The following is a 17,967-nucleotide window of genomic DNA, read 5'->3' as shown; positions in this document are numbered from 1 at the left end:
GTGGGTACGTGTGCTTGGACTATGGGGACAGAGAACAATAACATTGGGGTTGCTTGTATAGGGGAGGAAACAATCATTTTCCTCTACCCATCTTAGGTTCTCCAACCAGGGACCTGTAAATTAGACTAACAAGAGAAAAACAAAAGTTTATTAACATATTGTGAAATAATAATAAAACATATGTATGTATATATATATATATATATATATATATATATATATATATACACACACACACACATTGGCCTCTTCCCTTGGTTCCTAGTACAGAGCTCCTAAATCCCTTGGAACTTCCTAGGTGATAGGAATGTCTCTTGTTCTAATGAGGCAACTCTTGGTGAGCTCCTGGATAGATCAGGATGGGGGCTAATCACCAGAAGGACCAGGCCATGATTAGTTGCTTGGAACTTTCAGCCTCACTCCCTAGCCTTTGGGAACGGAGGAGGGGCTGGAAATTAAATTGATGGTTGATCACGCCCACATGATGAAGCCGCCATAAAAATCCTCAAAGTACAGGGTTTGGAGATCTTCAGAATTGGTGAACACATCCACGTGGTGGGAGGGTGATGTACTCCAACTCCATGGGGACAGACGCTCCTGGGCTAGGGACCTTTCTGGACCTCATCCTATGTATCTTTCCATTTGGTTGTTTATTTGTATCCTTTATCATATCTTTTATTACATAATAGACCAGTAAACAAAGTGTTTCTCAGAGTTCTGTGAGGTATTCTAACAAATGATCAAACCCAAAGAGGGGATCATGGGAACCTCCAATTTATAGCCAGTCAGTCAGAAGCACAGGTGACAACCTGGACTTGCAACTGGCTTCTGAGATGGGGGTAGGAGGGTGGTTATTGCTCAAGCAGATCTCACCAGGTCTGGCAGCCATCCACACTTACTACATCAGATTATCGATGGCTCAGATTATTAATGGCTTACTATGGCTCAGATTATTAATCATGTCAGTGGTTAGATGAGTCATTGCATTTTTGATTTTCATGCTCTTTTCTGCAGTTGACAGAGACAACTGCAGCTTTTCCTCATCCCCCATCTATGAGTTTAAATGGCACCAAACAAACTAGGAGAAGTCAGACCTCCTGGTCTCTGAGTCACCCTCCTGGTCACTCAAGAACTCTTAGAAATCGAAACTCTGAACCCACTGAAGAGGGATGGAGAGGACAAAGCATAATCATCGCTATTATCTTGCTTTTCCCCAGCTCAGCCTGACCACTTGGGGTATTTTTACAGTCATTATAGTCATTTATTCAATGCAGATTTATTAAGTATGCACTAAAAACCCAGCACTGTTTTAGGTACAAGGAAATAGCAGCGAAGAAAAGAGACCACATTTCTGTCCTCATGGGATTCAGATTATACTCTCTATGCTAGTTAAATCAAGGAGGAGACTTTGCTCCTTCCCTTACTCATCTGGGGGAGGCAGGAACAAAGGAGAATATTGATAGACCTGGAAATAGGGCCGGAGAGTGTCAGAGAAGGAGGCCTTTGGGAAGGTGAAGATGTGGGAACCAGTGGTCATGTTGTAAAAGGATACAACTCCAGCCTCGAAGTCCAGAAATATCCCCACAACCAGGGGCTGCTCCCTTAGCTGAAGGGAAGTTAGGGGAGAGGTAAGCGCTACGTAGCCATTCTTTTTGCACAGTCTGATGGCCCAGAATCCAGACTGAGGCGTCTGCACCATGACAGTGTCCCTCTGCACATTTTCCATACAGACTCCTAAATCCCACCCAGTTCCCTCTCCCACATCCACTTCAAAGTAATGTTTTCCTGAGGTGAAGCCTTCACAGCCCAGGATACAGGGTAAGGCACTAAATCTCCTAGAAGAAGTATCAAGATTCTCCTGGGGGCATCCACGAGTCACTTGTCTCCGATCCTCAGACAGAATTAGTTCGTAATAAGCTGTATCTGGATCCAGAGTCACGCTGACTGGGGGGGGAAAAAAAGACATGATTTTTGTAGCTGAGAGCACAGTTTATTTTAAATAAAACCAGGCTGCATTCAAATCCAAGCATTGTTTCTTTTTTTATTTTTATTTTTATTGGAGTATAGTTGATTTACAATGTTGTGTTAGTTTCAGGTGTACAGCAAAGTGAATCTGTTGTACATACACACATAACCACTCTTTTTAAGATTCTTTTCCCATATAGGTCATTTCAGAGTATTGAGTAGAGTTCCCTGTGCTATACAGTAGGTCCTTATTAGATATCTATTTTTTATATAGTAGTGAAAATATGTCAATCCCAATCTCCCAATTTATCCCTCCCCCCATTTGCCCCACTGGTAACCATACGTTTGTTTTCTATGCCTGTGACTCTATTTCTATTTTGTAAATAGGTTCATTTGTACCATTTTTTTAGATTCCACATATAAGCGATATCATATGATATTTGTCTTTCTCCGCCTGACTTACTTCACTCAGTATGACAATCTCTAGGTCTATCCACGTTGCCACAAATGGCATCATGTCGTTCTTTCTTATGGCTGAGTAATATTCCACTGTATATATGTACCACGTTGTCTCTTACTAGCTGTTGTGAGCTTAGGCAAACCATTCGCCGAGCCTCAGTTCTGTTAAATATAAAGTGGAAATCATCGTATCTGTCACCAAGCATGGTGGGGAGGATTGAAGGAGCTAATGTATGCTTAGTGCTTAGTAAAATTCCTGGTATATAGTAAGTGCCCTGTAAATGGCAGTAATAATAATGATATCATCATCATCTTAGTCACTCAGAGAAGCCAAGGAGCAGAACTAACCAGAGTTAACATGGTTACTGTCCTCTCCAAAGCCCTTCCTCTCCCTTGTAGGACCTCTAGGAATCATGGAATATTGGAGCAGAAATGAGACCCTCATCATCTCTACTTAATTACCATTAACACTGAGGATCGGAGAAGGAAAATGACTCAACTAATGTCATAGCTTGTTATTGGAAAACGCAAAATTTTACCCAGGCTTCAGGACATACACCTAGTCCCCTGACTTTTAAGTGTAAGCTCTTCTTTCTTGCTTCAGGTAATGCTCTATAGGGATTAGTATAAAGTAACACACGAGAGACCAATACACACGACAAATATCTGACTAGAGTCAAGTAAGACATAAAAAAGTAGATAAAGTGTGATACTGGCCAGCAACGCAATTTTAAAAATGAAAGGTGGTAATGGGGTGGTCCAGCAAGAGAGTTAGCAAACCGCTGTGTTACTGGGTTAAACTCTGATCATTTGGGCTGTGGCAATACGGGAAATCAAGTATTAGGAAACACTTCCACTGCTGGATGTTCTCCACTTGCCCCTCCAGATCACTCCCCACCTTTCTCCAGCCTGCTCTGTGTCCAGGAAGGCTAACCCACACATCAACCAGGCTCCCTTCCCTCTGACTGCTATTTGGTTAAGCCAATGAGAAACACTAGAGGAGACCACAGGGCAAAAAGAAATAGAGTTAGAAGTATTTAGTGCCCCAAGTCCCTCCCCACTAGCTATGATTTGGAGGGTCTGCATTCCTCTGCCTCTGGTTACAGCTCCCTCCATCTGCTACCGAAGTCTTGGGGAGGTGATGACTCCCTACCTATTCCTAGCCCTGGTTTGCTTCACTGTTCCTTGATGATCACCCAAATCCTCCTCTTTGTAAATAATCCCTTTATTAAACTCTCTTCAGTCAGTCCTTATCATGAGCCTGACTCACAAAAGTTTCGGGCTTCATTAGTCTTCCCTGAATGATCCAGGAAAACCAAGCTGAGAAATTAAAATGTTTACAGGTTGGTAATACCACTAGAAAGATGGTTGATGCCTGAGCTCTTTGGAAACAAAAGGCATAGACCTTGGAGACAAATGTGTCTACTCTAAGTTTGAATCTCTATACATCAAAAGATAGGATGAAAATGTAAAATGCCATACGCATAACAGAAGATATTGGCTATAATAAGCTCCCATAAATCAATAAGGAAAAGAACCCAAAAGAAAAACTCTTAAAACACAGAAGAAGCCTGAAGGGCTAATGGACTTACTAAAAGAAGCTCAACCTCACTAGTGACATTGGAGAAACTCAAATTAAGTCCACAATTAGGTACCATTTCAAATCCATCAGATGGCCAAAAATTAGAAGCAGAGAGTAAGGGAGATGTGAAACAGTGGGATCTCTTATGTTGCTGGTAGGGTATAAAGTGATACAATTTCAAGATCTGTAGTATCTAGTAAAATTAGATGTGCATCCCTACACAGCAGCATTTTTAATTCAAGGTATATCCCCAGAGGGAACCATTCACAGGACACAAGAAAGCATGGACAAGAAAGTTCACAGTAGTATTGTGTGTAATAGCAACAAACAAACAAAAACCAACTACACATACCTTCAGCGTCCACTCCATAAGACAATGAATTAAAAAATACATCATTTTCATTTTTTGCCACATTGCAGAGTGATTAAGAGACTGAGTTCTAGAGAGATACTACCTGAGTTACCCCCTGCTGGTTGTGGGAATTTACAACAGTCACGTAACCTCTCTGTGTTTTGGTTTCCCTATCTATAAAGGAAAAAATGCTACCTACAGAGAGGCTTGTGGTGTAAAACAAGATAACACACGTGAAGCTCTTCTCATCTGTCACAGAAAGAGTGTTCAGTATGTGTGAATCGTTTTTATTGGTGCTGGTGAGAGAGTGCATGTTGCTACATTGGAACAAGTAATCTGGTAACATGTGTTAAGATTAACAACAATCCCAGCTTTAGGTATACACCCTACAGGAATGAAAGCACCAGGATATAAGGTTGCATGGACTAGAAAGTTATTGCTGCAAATGTTATAATACCCAAGTGCTGAAAGCAGCCTGAAGCTCCATCAGTAGGAATATGGTTACGTATAGTTATGATGTACTATGGAATATTAGACAGCTTTAAAAAGCAATGGGCGAATAGGAAGAGACGATCTATGTATTAAATGTTTGTAAAAACACAGAGAAAGACCTAGGTCTTGTTACCTGCAGAAGGGTAAGAGAAACCTTGAACTTTTTTTCGTATCTCTCTATACTGTTTGAGTGATTACAATTTATTTATATTACTTTTTTAATAAGAAAAGCTTTAATAATGAGGGTTTCAAAAAGAAGAATTATCTAGTTAAAAGATGAGCTCATTTTAGAAACAGATAGACTTGAACCATGTTGTAATGCCTTCTGTGAAAGATAAGCGTAGAAAAATCAACTCAATTAAATCTGGACATAATTTATATAAAGTCCTTCCTTACATCTGTACAGGATCAAATACAGAGTTGCTATTTTGTGGTAGTTATTATTGTTGTTTGTTCTTGTTAACTTGAGGGGAAACTGAATACAGGTTCATAATCCTTATCTGAAACCCCTGGGGCCAAATGAGTTTTGAAATTCAGATTTTTTTTTTTTTTTTTTGCGGTACGCGAGCCTCTCACTGTTGTGGCCTCTCCCGTTGCGGAGCACAGGCTCCGGACGCGCAGGCTCAGTGGCCATGGCTCACGGGCCCAGCCGCTCCACGGCATGTGGGATCTTCCCGGACTGGGGCACGAACCCGTGTCCCCTGCATCGGCAGGCGGGCTCTCAACCACTGCGCCACCAGGGAAGCCCTCAGAATATTTTTGATGTTATAAAGGCAAACAATACAGACACTCTAAATTATGTGCCCACCCCTGGAAGGGTCTAAGGCATTATCTTGTAATCTAATGCATCAATATTTCTGCAGTAAAACATAAATGCAAACTAAGCGGGATAAATAAAGACTTTAAATAATCTCATATCAGTGCAGTTCAGGTTCGGCCACCGTGTCACTCAGACACAAGGGTAGCCTTCCGTGATCCTGCCTCTTGGTGTTCATACCCTTATGCAGTTCCTTCCCTTTGAGTGTGGGCAGGACCTGTGAGTTGCTTCTGACCAATAGAATATGGCAAAAATGATGGGATGTGACTCCTGTGACTATATTTCATTTTTTAAGTCTCCATCTTTCTGGCAGACTTGCTCTAGGGACTCTCTCCTGAGCTTACTCTGAAGAAATAATTGGCCATGTTGGGAGGCCCATGTGCAAGCACCTGATGGCTCGCTTCTAGAAGCTGAGGGCAGCCTCTGGCCAACAGCCCGCAAGAAGCCAGGGCCCTAAGTCCCATAACCATAAAGAAAGAAATTCTGCCAACAACCTGAGTGAGCTTGGGAGAGGATTCTTCCCCAGTCTAGCTTCCAGGTAAGAACACAGCCAGGCTAACACCTTAATTGCAGCCTTGTAAGACCCTAAGCAAAGGACCCAACTAAGCTGTGCCCAGCTTTATCTCACAAAACCTGTGAGATAATATATGTGTATTGCTTTAAACCACTAAGTTTGTCTGCAGCAATAGGTAATTAATACAGCCACCAAATCACTTTAGGTTAGGTCCAATTTTGCAGCCAAACAAGTTATGAAAAAATTGTCAGTTATCAGAACTTTTGGAATCTTGTAGTTGTGGATAAGGGATGGTGGAAATATAGCAAGCACTGATGAAGAGAATCAAAGAAGCAGGAAGCTCAGGCTTTGGAATTGGTAAAACTTGGTTTTTGTCGTGGTTCTAACATTTACCATCTGTGTTATCTGGGCCAAGGCCCTGAAACATTTGGACCACCGTCATAATACTCACCTCCCTTTCTTGCATTGCTCTGAGAATTGACCAAAATATTAACGATAAACACTGTGTCCCAGACACTGCTAAGCACTTTACACATGTTGACATATTTAATTTTACCGACAACCCAATGAAGTGAGAGTTGTTAATATTTTCATGTTTCAGATGGGGAAACTGAGGAGGTTATTTGCCTGGAATGACACAGCTGATAAGTGAGAGAGCAGGAATTTGAAGGGTCTGCACACGTAACCAGCATGCCATGTCCCTGTCTAAGCACTGGAGCAAACTAACAAGGGAGAGGGTGACAGCTCAACTGAAAATATCTGAATGACCCCTCTGGCTGTGAGCCTGCCCAGGGATAGGTGGTGAACTTGGTTACCACTAAAGGTCCCTCTGTCCGTAGCATTTAGGGTTTCTTCACCTACCTTGATAGCTCCTTAACACTTTCTTCACATCAAAGTAAAGCTCAGAAACATTGCACACAGTGTGAAGGTCCAAAGAGGGGGCCTCTGGTTGTTCTAGCTTCACAGCCCAACTCCTAGAATAAGCAGAGACCAAGACTTCTTCAGCGGTAAATTCCATTCAGCTCTATATACCCACACCCCTTCCCTCCTGCATTTGTCCAGGACTCACCTGCTCAAAGTATCTTTCACATCCTATGGAGAAAGACAAAATGTAAGTGTGGGAACATCAGCATTTCATGGGACTTGGCATGTGGGGCTGTTCTCTATAAACACTCCTTACAAAGAAGTAAAGAGAGTAACCCTGGCCTTAGATATTGATGGATACCCAGATAGAATGATTTCCATCCCGGCCCCCTGGGATATTCAGCATATCAGAATGTTTATGTGTTATCTTCCTTGCTGTGCTCTGTGGAGAGCTGCAGTGTCTGCAATCACATCTACCTGCGGGCTGCTTAGGATAGAGGGCCAAGAGCTTTGCCCATGCTCCCTCTGGAAAGACTTGCTTTCAGTGACCTAATTTCCTTCAGAGTGAGCCCACAGTAGAGACCATTCATTGCAAAGGTCCGTAGTGGTGAATCCATGCATAGCCCCTGAGATGGGCCATTAAGATGGTAGCAGCAGGTATCACATGGTGGTGGGACAGTCATGCTACATTCTCAGTCTACGGTGTGACCTCCAGTTCTTTTAGTGGGGAATAGAAAAAACAGCTCCAGTCGTAGTTTGTCTTAATGGGCTGGATCCATTATGCAGCTGAAAGAAGGCCCCGAAAGAGCTCTGGAGGGCTCTACAAGCAAATCAGGGAGCAGGTTATCACCCATAACCTTCTTTTGGCTGCCCCACTTTGTCACCCACCAGTCATCTGGAGGAGTATTTCAGGAGACAGTTTGACAGTCAGAGTTTTGTGAACATGGGACAGAGGCGAATGGTAGCAAAAGTTATCCCATGGTTCCATTTGGCCAAGGAACCCACCATACCTATATATCTTCTGATTCACCTAAAGCCGCTCTATAGACTAGTGAAGGCCACCTTGCAAATGTTGCTGTGTATCCAAAAGAAACGTTACTTTAAATTCCCTACACTAATGTACCATTTTTGAGTGAAACAGGCAGGGCTCGCCCAGCTTCCCGTGCTTCCTCACCATTCTCCTCCTAAAAGCTCAGGAACAGATACCTTCCTTCCCTTCTCCAAGTGCATGGCCTCACCTGCAGCAGATTTTGGGCTGAGCCCTGACATTTATGCTCTAGTTGCAGGATGTAGCTCTCGAGTTCATGGCTCTTCTGTTCAAGATTGGCCTCATTGTCCCTCAGTCTCCTCAGAGTCTGCTCTTTTTCTTTCTCCAGTTTCCATAGGTAAGACTTCTCTTCCTCATGAAGGAAGCTCTGGAGATTCTTAAAGTCAGACTGGATTTTTTGTTTCTGAACTTCTATCTTCTCCTAGAGCCAAGAAAGGTGGAAACCAACCAAATGTCCACTGTTGGATGAACTGATAAACAAAATGCAGTGTATAGATATAGCGGAATACTATTCAGCCTTAAAAATGAATGAAATTCTGATACATGCTAAAACATGGATGAATCTTGAAGACATTATGCTAAGTAAAATAAGCCAGAAAAAAAAAAGAACAAATATTTTATGATTCCACTTATATGAGGTATCTAGAATAGTCAAATTCATAGAGACAGAAAGTAGAATAGTGGTTACCAGGAGTTACGAGGAAGAAGGAATGGAACTGTGCACATAAAAATAGTTAAACAGTAAATTTCATTATGCATATTTTAACACATACATACACAAAAGAAAGTTTGCTCAGCTACCATAACATTATTTTCCCATGAATCATTCGAGCTGGAAGAACGTCCCAAATTGCCCGCTGCAGAGTCATGCCCGAAAGGCAGGTACTCAGATGTGGGAGAGGTTATCACCTTATTAATATCCTTCTTCAGACAAGGTGCAGGAGTGCTAGATAATTTAATCATGGGACTAGGGCCAAGGTTAAAAACTTTATCCGTTACAAAGATAAAAATGAGTTTTTATTCAGGATATAAGAAAGTAGCTCTGAGTCTGAGGGAATTTCTTGAAGCAAAAGCTTGTAATGAACATCACCAAGACTGGACTTTAAGACAACCAGGCTATTAGGAGAGTCCATGATTCTCAGCAGCGGGAGGTCTGGGTATCAGGCATTTGTCATAGTTAACTACGAAATAGTCATCCACCAACTCGGGTCCACCTACTCATCCTTACGTATAAGAAACCAAATGGTACACCTTGTCGGACTCAGCTTTCGTTTGGGGAGATAAGAATTGCAGTTTCCATGAGTGCTTTTTCAATTTACGCAGCGTTTTGATGACTGTAATGTTGTGGTAGAGTGTCATTGACAGGGTTTCCATATGTATTAGCTATAATCAAGATCCTCCCCATTGCTCAAGATCCTCCCCATTGCCCAAGATCCCAGAAATGAGGGAAGCAAGAGTGTCCTCTGAGAGTTCAAGTTTAACAACTGTACACAAAGGATTAGGCAGAGGTTGGAAGGTTGGAAGAAACCTCTGAAAGAGGCAAAATGGCTCACTGGCCTGTGGGATTTGACTGTAAGCCGATTAATTACATAAATATTTCCATAAAGGAATGCATCTCTGATCACGGGGAGGCTGGTCAGCCATGGAAACAGTCTTTCAGACCCTAGAGGCTACAGTGCCAAGTGTGTAGGTTCTTGGAGCACTCTGGTCCTCCTTATAAATCAGATAGATTTCCTTCTTCAGTCTAATGAGCTTGAGTAATACAAACCTCAACCTGGAGTGATTCGGTTTTCTTAGTGCTCACAAAGGGTGGTTTCTGAACCTGTAAGGCTGAAAGCCATACCCTGCACTGTGGTACATGTGCCAAAGCAATAAGGTTAATAAGGCCTTCAAATCCAGAAGGTACTTTGAGATATTAAGAACTGAAACCCAGTCAAGAATGGCTCTAGGTAAATGGGCACACCTGTTCTGCTTCTCCTAACTGAGGTTTCGGAATCCTAGCCGGTTACTACTGAAAGGTTGAAGGGGTTGGAGATAAATTCTCATAGATATTAGACAACGAGGGACATAAAAACAAATGTGCTTTCTTCTTTGGGTTTTATCTGTTTGGTCTGGTTTAGTGAGAATAAGCCATCACTATGCTTTGCTCAATCATCCCCTGTACCTAAGCTCTAGGATGGAAACTAGCTTGAGATCAATAAACCCAAACTCTTACATTCCATTCGGTTATTTGCTTTGCCGTGGACACCTTCAGGTTCATACATTCCTCTTCCAGTTGCCTCAATTTTGTCACAGCTTCCTGGAGCTTTTCCTGAAGGAAAAATTGGGTGAATAAAGTCTTTTCAATTCAACAATTCTTCATTGGGCACCTAAGGAGCATCCCAGCCCTCCAAGACTATTAGAATAGCCTGACTATTGAATATGTATTGAGTCCTTACACTTTACCAGGAAGCATGCTGAAGGCTGTATAGGCAGTAACATATTTGATTCCCTTGGCAACACTGAGCAGTTAGTAGGATTTTTAACATCATTTCTGTGCCGCAGAAACTGAAGCTTAGAAAGGGGATAAATAACTTGCTCAAGGTGCTGTAACTGGTGGGTGGTTGGGCTGTGATCCCAGCTGACCCTGAGCCTGAGCTATATCCACCACCAGCAGTCTTGCCAGGGAAATTCTGCACATAAAACAAGATAAAAATCACCTAAAAAGATTTTATGAAGTAATGTGCTGACCCAAACAGAACCAATACCAGAGTGTTTGGCACACGTGGAACTTTGTATGTATTATGGTGAGTCAGGAAGGAAAGACAGACCAAGATGCCAGCTGAAGTTGTTAGAAACAGTTAATGGAGGAGGGGAGCTCGGAGACCTTTTGAAGAATGGTATCATGAAGCCCTTTAAAAATGAGTTAGTATCCATATGAAGCTTTCAGGTTATTTTTCAAAATAGTTTCTCACATTTTCATGGAAAGCAAGTTTAAGCTAAACCAAATTGCTACTTGTGGTCAACACTAAAAGAATTGGCTCTGGGACTTCCCTGGTGGTGCAGAGGTTAAGAATCTGCCTTGTAACGCAGGGGACGCAGGTTTGATTCCTGGTGGGGGAACTAAGACCCCCACATGCCGCGGGGCAACTAAGCAACTAAGCCTGTGCACTGTAGAGCCTGCATGCTGAAACCAAGACCCGACGCAGCCTAATGAATTAATTAATTAGAAAAAAAAGAAATTTTATCTTGATTTAAAAAGAAAAAGAATCAGCTCTTGTCCTAAAGCCAATAGGTATACTCAGTTCTCACGTGCTCTCAAGAAAGGGCTCTATAGAACTTGTTAGCAAAAGACTGTATTGCCCTCACTATGTGCCGAGTGCTATTCTAAGGTTTACATGTATTAATGTCCCTAAAGCTTATAACAACCTCCTGAGCATGTATGTCGGAGAGGAAGGGAACTACTATTATCCCCACTGATAGTTGGGGAAACCAAGGCATGAAGACATTACATAACTTTGCTCAAAGTCACCCATCTAATAAGTAGCAGAACTAAGGTTTCAAACTAAGCAGTCTGACTCTCAAGGCTTAGAACCATCACCCCGTGCTGCTCCCTTTACTACTTGGTGGGAAAATAATTCCAATGGGAATATCCCCATTACAGTAATTAGCTGCTCCATGGAGCTTAAGGAAGAGCTGCCATGTGCCGAGTGGTGGTCAGTATTGACGCGTCCTGATGAAGGACCCAGAACCTTAATAGAAGACCACCTCCACGTCATAGGGGAGGGAACAAGGAGCTCACACTGGGGACGACAATTTTCTCAAATCTAGCCAGGGCAGAGAAGGAATAAGGCAGCAGGACCATGCCGCCTCCTTCGTTCCACAATAGCAAAGGTCAGCCTTCCTTAATATGCTCTTAAGTGATAAACAGGAGTTGCCCAAAACCTCTCCCTCCATTTCATACTCCATGACCAATCACTTCCAAACCCTTCCACTCATTCCCCTTCCTGAATCTTGCCTGGAATTGCTCCCTTTCCCCCTTCTTATAGGAATAATCTAAATTTTACTCTTTGGTATTCCTTTCATTGTATCAGTACCAGAATGTTCTTTTCAATGTCAACCTGATCCTTCACTGTGCAAATGAAAATCCCCCCGTGGCCAGGACTACTCTGGGCTAGGGCTTAGACTCCGAGCGGATACCAAGTTCTGGGCCCTGACTTCCTTTCCCATGACATCACCTGCCTTCCCTGCACACACCCTCTGGCCTGGTCACAGCGAGTCAGGTACGCTCTCATAGCTGTGCCTTTGCACAAGTGGGCCCCTCGGTCTGGAATGCCCTCTCTCTTCTCCATACTTCTATATCTGGTTACTTTTTATGTGTTCTTCAAGAGTCACTTTTGGGAAGATTCCTCAGTTACCACTCCACACCCCTTGGTGCTCCTCTCCACCATCCAAATCAGGGGACTTCAGGCAGCCTTTTTGCTGGTTTGTCTGCCCTACTAGACTGTAGGATACCTAAAAGGGGGTGTGTCTTCGTCCCCTGTGTTTTCAGACTCTATCCCATGGACTTGCACATTGTGCTTTCTCAAATTACACAGACGGTGTGAGGCAATAAAACATGCAGGTGTGCATTGGAGCACATGGCATTCTAGAACGGGGAGGAGTTCATCAAGAGTGGGTAGGGACAAGAGTGACCATCAGGCCTTGATTCAGTGAGGACCCATCATAAACTACTTTTCAGAAGAATGACATGATGAAAGTTATATTTCAGGATCCTAATCTTGGGTTTCAGGCTAAATAATTTCAGGTCTTGGGGGGCAACATGAGGCCGGGTACTCGCCAAGGTCCTCTGGCCCACCACTCACCTTGTAACCTTGGCATGCATCTTCCACCAGAGCTGTGGTGTGCCCTTTGTGCTGCAATCCTCGATCACAGCGCCAGCAGATGAGCTGGCCCTCGTCTTCACAGAACAGATGGAGCTTCTCTCCATGTTCCTCACATGACATTTCCTGGTCCATCTCCTTGATGGCTTCAATGAGGTTTCCCAGCTGCTTGTTGGGTCGGAGGCTCGCCATTTTAAATGGCATCCGACACTGGGGACAGGAGAACATCTCCAGCCATGGTTGCATCTCACAGAAGCTCACTATGCACAAGTGGCAGTAGCTGTGTCCACAGTTGATGCTCACTGGCTCAGTTATCAGTTGCAGACAGATGGAACAGGTGGCTTCCTCCCTCATCTTCTTGGTGATTGGGGTTGAGGCCATGGCTTTTCCTGAAAATCTCTAATATTGGATCTAGAGGCAGAGATGAAGCAGCCAGAACTTTCCCACAGTGATGGAACTTCACCTTGTCTGAGCCTCTTTCCGATGCACTGGCTGCCACTGGCCTCCACAGGTCACGTGGTCTTCTCTCTAGAGAGAAGAAATAGATTGGAATTTAGAAGATGCATCAAATGTAGCTGTGCTGTGGAATATGGTAGTGACTATTACATGTGGCCACTTTGAATTAATAACAATTAAATAGAATTTAAAATTCCGTTTCTCACACCCACTAGCCACATTTCAGTGCTTAATAGGCGCAGGTGATTGGTAGCTACACGAAAGCCCAGATAGAGAACATTCCATTATTGTGAAAAGTTTTCTTGGGCCAAGCACTGAGAGAGATAGAGAAATGAGGCAGACTTCTTCACCAAAGTTGCAGCAAGAGAGAGAACTCAGTGAGGGATTGTCAAACTCTTTCCTGCTCTAATGAATATTAAGAATAATTAGTACCAGAGTTATCTCTTTGTAACTGGTAGTAACACTTACATCCAGGTAACTGGGTGGTCTATGAAGGATTTCACTGAGACAATCACATTTGATTCTAATTTTTTGTTGTTGTTTGTTTGTTTGTTTTGGCCGCGCCTCTCAGCTAGTGGGATCTTAGTTCCCCGACCAGGGATTGAACCCGAGCCCTCGGCAGTGAAAGCGAGGAGTCCTAACCACTGGACTGCCAGGAATTCCTTAAATTTGACTCTAATTAAACCCTCACTCCCACCCCACAAAGAACAAAAGACAGCAGGTTAATAAAGTCCCCAGTGGAGACCCAACCAGGATGATAATGAAAGTAAAAAAGACAACCAGAAAAACCAACAAGTTCTTTTTGCCCTCCCTGACCTGAGGAAAAGAGAATTGGAAAGACAGCTGGGAAGAGAAGGGGTTGGTCCTGGGGTGCAGAGCTCCTGGAGAGCTAGGGAAGTGACTATCTATCTTTTCAGGCCAGGACTTGTCTCTCAGGAGAAGTTCAGGGTGACTGGATCACAGGGGGTTGGCAGAACCCAGGATGCGGGGAGGTGGGAAGCAGATGGGGAAGGTGGGGCCTCTGTAGGATCCTGGGTGCTGGACACCTAGTGTCCACCAGCGAGGACCTGACAACTAATAGACAAAGGAGGGGTGACTAGGAACAAAGGACTCGGTCCCTTCACCCACTGCTCCGGCTGCTTCGTGAACCTAGCCCTGTTCCCTGCTTCCCCATTCCTGGGATTTTGTCAGGGAGGGCAGCAGAGGACGGAGGAAGAGAGTGGCTTTTCCTTTGAACTGACAGTGGCAGAATTAAAAGCAGGGATTCAACTAAAGTTACTGGATAGGCTATGTCCCTCTAATAACCAGGACCACTCTCTTGGATCCGTAGAGAATTTCTTCCGGAGACTTCTATTCTTTGGCGGGTTATCTCCCCCAAGAGATACACTAGGCTCCGCTCTGCCAGGGGTGCTTTGCTCCCGGGAAGAAGGACGTCCTCTCCTCTGAGGCCCCAGGGTTCTTGTCCTGGGCCTTCACTCACCTCACATCCTGGATCTTCGGAGATCTGACATGGAGTCTGGCGAAAGAGAAAGCAGACAGGGTGTGAGAGCTATGAAGCACAGTCCTGACCATTTTCAGAGTTCCAGCAGCTGTTATCAGGAAACAAACTCCCTTCCCCGCGCCGCCCAACCCCCCCCCCCCCCCCACACACACACACGTCTCTTTTCCCTCCACCAAAAAAACCTGGGCCTGGACCCTTCCCACTCCCTTCACCATGCAGCAGGCACATATGCACTGCTAGCTCCCTCCGTAGCTGCCGGTTCCTGAGATCTGGGTGAGGAAGTTAACTCAGACTGGACTAAACTCAGAAGTGAAACTGCGGTGGGAGGTGGCGCCCTGTAGATCCGGGGAGGAAGCTCGTGAAATTGCCGGTGTCTTTTGCACTCAGCTTGTCCTGAAAGGGAGGGGAGACAGTAGGAAAAATATTTTTCTTTTACAGCAATAAAACGAAGGGACAACTTAATAATTCAGTAAACTCTTTTGTGTGTGACCCCAGCACAGAGGATCTAAAAGCAGGAAGTCTGCAGAGTTCACAGACTCTGACGTGAGATCTTTCTACTTTTGCCACCAACCCCCTTGGGATTTATAAGCCTTTCTGGCTGATGTTATGTTTTACTATTTTTAGTCGCCGATTGTTTTAGAACTGCTCTGAAGGGTGTGGTGAAAAAAGGGGCGGTACAATAATAGGGCTCATTGGTATCAGAGAATTTGCTCAAGCCGTTCTCCCATTCTTTTCTGTCCTGATACTGTGTCTCATTTTCCTCCTCGGTATCCCTCCGCAAGATTCAAATACTTATCAATAGTCAGAGTCAGGCACCAAGGACAGCAAACGGGAGCCACTAATGGCCCAGCAGTGAGTGGCCTCAGCTGGGGGCCATCGCCTGCAATGTGCAGGAAAGACTGTGGGGTCTGGGATTGAGTACTTGGTGCCTCAGCTCCAGCCTCTCCAGTTCAAAGTAAGAGCAAAAATACTGTCCCTACCCAATTTAGAGTTATTATTTAATGGGCAAAAAATAAATAAATAAATAAGACCCTGCCACATTTATAGCCTTAGGTGTAAGATGTATTTATGATAAGTGCACAATAAGTGTTTGCTTAGGAAATAAATATATGCAGTGGCCCAAAGGAGCCAGTAAGGAAGGCTGAGGACACAGTCAGGGGAAGTTAAATTTGGCTTCTGAGAGCTGCCTGGGGTAAACTCTGGGCCCCTGGCCTGGCAGGTCAGCTGCTGACCTTGAAAGCTCACGGAAGCCTGTGCTCAGGGCAACGGACCCACAGATGGAGGCTGGGGGGAGTTGGGTGCAGCCACAGTCCTGCTGGTCCAGCAGCTCAGTCTGGAGGCAAAATTGTGAAACAGGTTCCTCTCTTCCCACCCAAACAGGAGTCTCTCTTCAGCACCGCATCCTCCTGGGTGCCCACAGAGCCTTCTGCCATTTTGCCACCAGGTGACTGAATCATCGTGCTCAGGCATGTCCTGTAGTAGCAGGCCCTGCACACAGTACAGGACAGAGCTACTCCTGAGGCAACCAGCACACAGACAGAAGAGAAAGAACGAGCCCCTGTATCCCTGATCCGATGATGACTCCTTACAGATTCCCACGACTTTCATTGTTGTGGCTGTGACTCTGGACGTAGGCACAGCTCACCCCAAATTTGTCCTGTCAAAGGATCAGGAAAAGGAAGCTAGTGAATGCCCAAAAGAAAACAGACTGCCACTACAGGCAACACAAGCAAGACAAAAGCATCAACCTCATGATGGGGAGTGTCTTGTGACAGCTGCCCCATCTTGCACCTGTTTCTTGTTCCATGAAGGAGGGACTGGTTCACACAGAGAGCTGCAGGTCTTAAAGGGGAGAGGGATGCAGATGAGGCTTCAGAGATTTGTTCTCCAAAGGTGAGCCTAGGGAGAGACCAATCGGAGCTGCCCCATGGGGGATGCATCCCCTCCAGTAAGTGAGGCTGGGCTTGACCCTGTGAGTCTGGGCTGTAGGAAGCTGAAGACCCAGAATGGCGAGTGGGTCACTGGAGTCTCCTTAAAAAGGCCTGGACTCTGGCTGCTCCTTCTGTGGGGAACAGTCATCCCTTAGATATCCCTAGGGTGCCTTCCCTCAACTCCTTCAGGTGTCTCTTCTCAGCCAGGCTTACTCTGACCACCTAGTTTACAGTTGCACCCCTCCCCCACTCCCAAGCCCTCTAACAGTGCTCTCTTTTGTTCCCATGGCACTTATTACTGAATATTTTATTTATTTTATTTATCTTGCTTATTGTCTGCCTCCTGCATGAGAATGCAAATTCCACAGCGGTAGGGAGTTTTGTCTGTGTTTTTAATTGATGAATCTCGAGTGTCTAGAGTGGCTCCAGGCATAGTGGTATGTGTTAAACAAGAGAGTAACTTTATGCTGCACTAAACACACATCATAGGAGGTGTGCACACATGCGTGTAATGTATGTAGTGTGGCGTGGGTGATATGTGAGATGTGTGATGGTTTGTGCTATATGTAGTCTGTGATACATGCTTGCATGTGTGTGATTTGTGTGATATGGTGTCTGGTACGTGTGTGTATGTGTGTGTATAGTGTATGTTGTGGGGTGTGTGGTGGTGTGTGCTAGGTGTGGACTGTGGTACATGGTTTGTGTTTGTGTGATATGTGCGCTGGGGTATGTCTGTGGAGTGTGAGCAGAGTGTGTGTATGTACATGTTGGAGGTGGTAGGCAAGTTAACATGGCGAATAGTGCCAGAAAATACCAGAATCCATGATGGCTACTGGTTTTCTAGAGAGCTGTTTCTCTCTCCTCTAGGATATATTAATGATGTGAACTGGAAGAAAATGAAAATGAAAGAGAAGACCTAGGCTTCTGAGAAAGAGAGCTTAGCAGAGGTTTGATAAGAGCACACTGCAAAAGTGATCTTGAGGACAAATTTTTCAGATGAGCAAAGGGGAGAAAGGAAGCAACGCCCAGAGGTAAGAAGAGAGGACACAGGATTATAGGTTTTAAAAAAATAGCCTGAGAGAAGACTTATCTGAGCTGTTCGGAATGATGAGCATGACAAAGAC

At 44.4% G+C, this 17,967-nt stretch overlaps 2 protein-coding genes across 4 annotated transcripts in view; one reads left to right on the top strand and one right to left on the bottom strand.

The window, feature by feature from the left end:
* Window positions 1-17,967, top strand: part of SLC17A2 (solute carrier family 17 member 2) — a 65,448-nt gene that overhangs the window by 7,755 nt on the left and 39,726 nt on the right. The window lies entirely within an intron of this gene.
* Window positions 1,258-15,275, bottom strand: TRIM38 (tripartite motif containing 38). 2 transcript variants are annotated; one of them, XM_022562238.3, is made up of 8 exons: window positions 15,125-15,275; window positions 14,892-14,927; window positions 12,938-13,483; window positions 10,309-10,404; window positions 8,284-8,514; window positions 7,251-7,273; window positions 7,043-7,155; window positions 1,258-1,944 (listed from the first exon to the last, which is right to left on the bottom strand). In XM_022562238.3, the coding sequence occupies exons 3-8, from the start codon at window positions 13,334-13,336 to the stop codon at window positions 1,421-1,423; spliced, it is 1,386 nt and encodes a 461-aa protein (XP_022417946.1). In that variant the 5' UTR covers window positions 13,337-13,483; window positions 14,892-14,927; window positions 15,125-15,275; the 3' UTR covers window positions 1,258-1,420. The 2 variants fall into 2 exon arrangements, with proteins under 2 accessions (XP_022417946.1, XP_089774559.1); XM_089918433.1 differs by lacking the exon at window positions 15,125-15,275 and having other exon boundaries at window positions 14,892-15,031.

This window comes from Delphinapterus leucas, chromosome 10, assembly GCF_059928025.1.
Source record: "Delphinapterus leucas isolate spDelLeu-1000000601 "Yukka" chromosome 10, BTC_Dleu_Yukka2, whole genome shotgun sequence".
In the NCBI taxonomy this organism is placed as follows: Eukaryota; Metazoa; Chordata; class Mammalia; order Artiodactyla; family Monodontidae; genus Delphinapterus; species Delphinapterus leucas.
The sequence above is the reverse complement of the archived record's forward strand: the minus strand, read 5'-3'. Positions and strand labels throughout refer to the sequence as shown.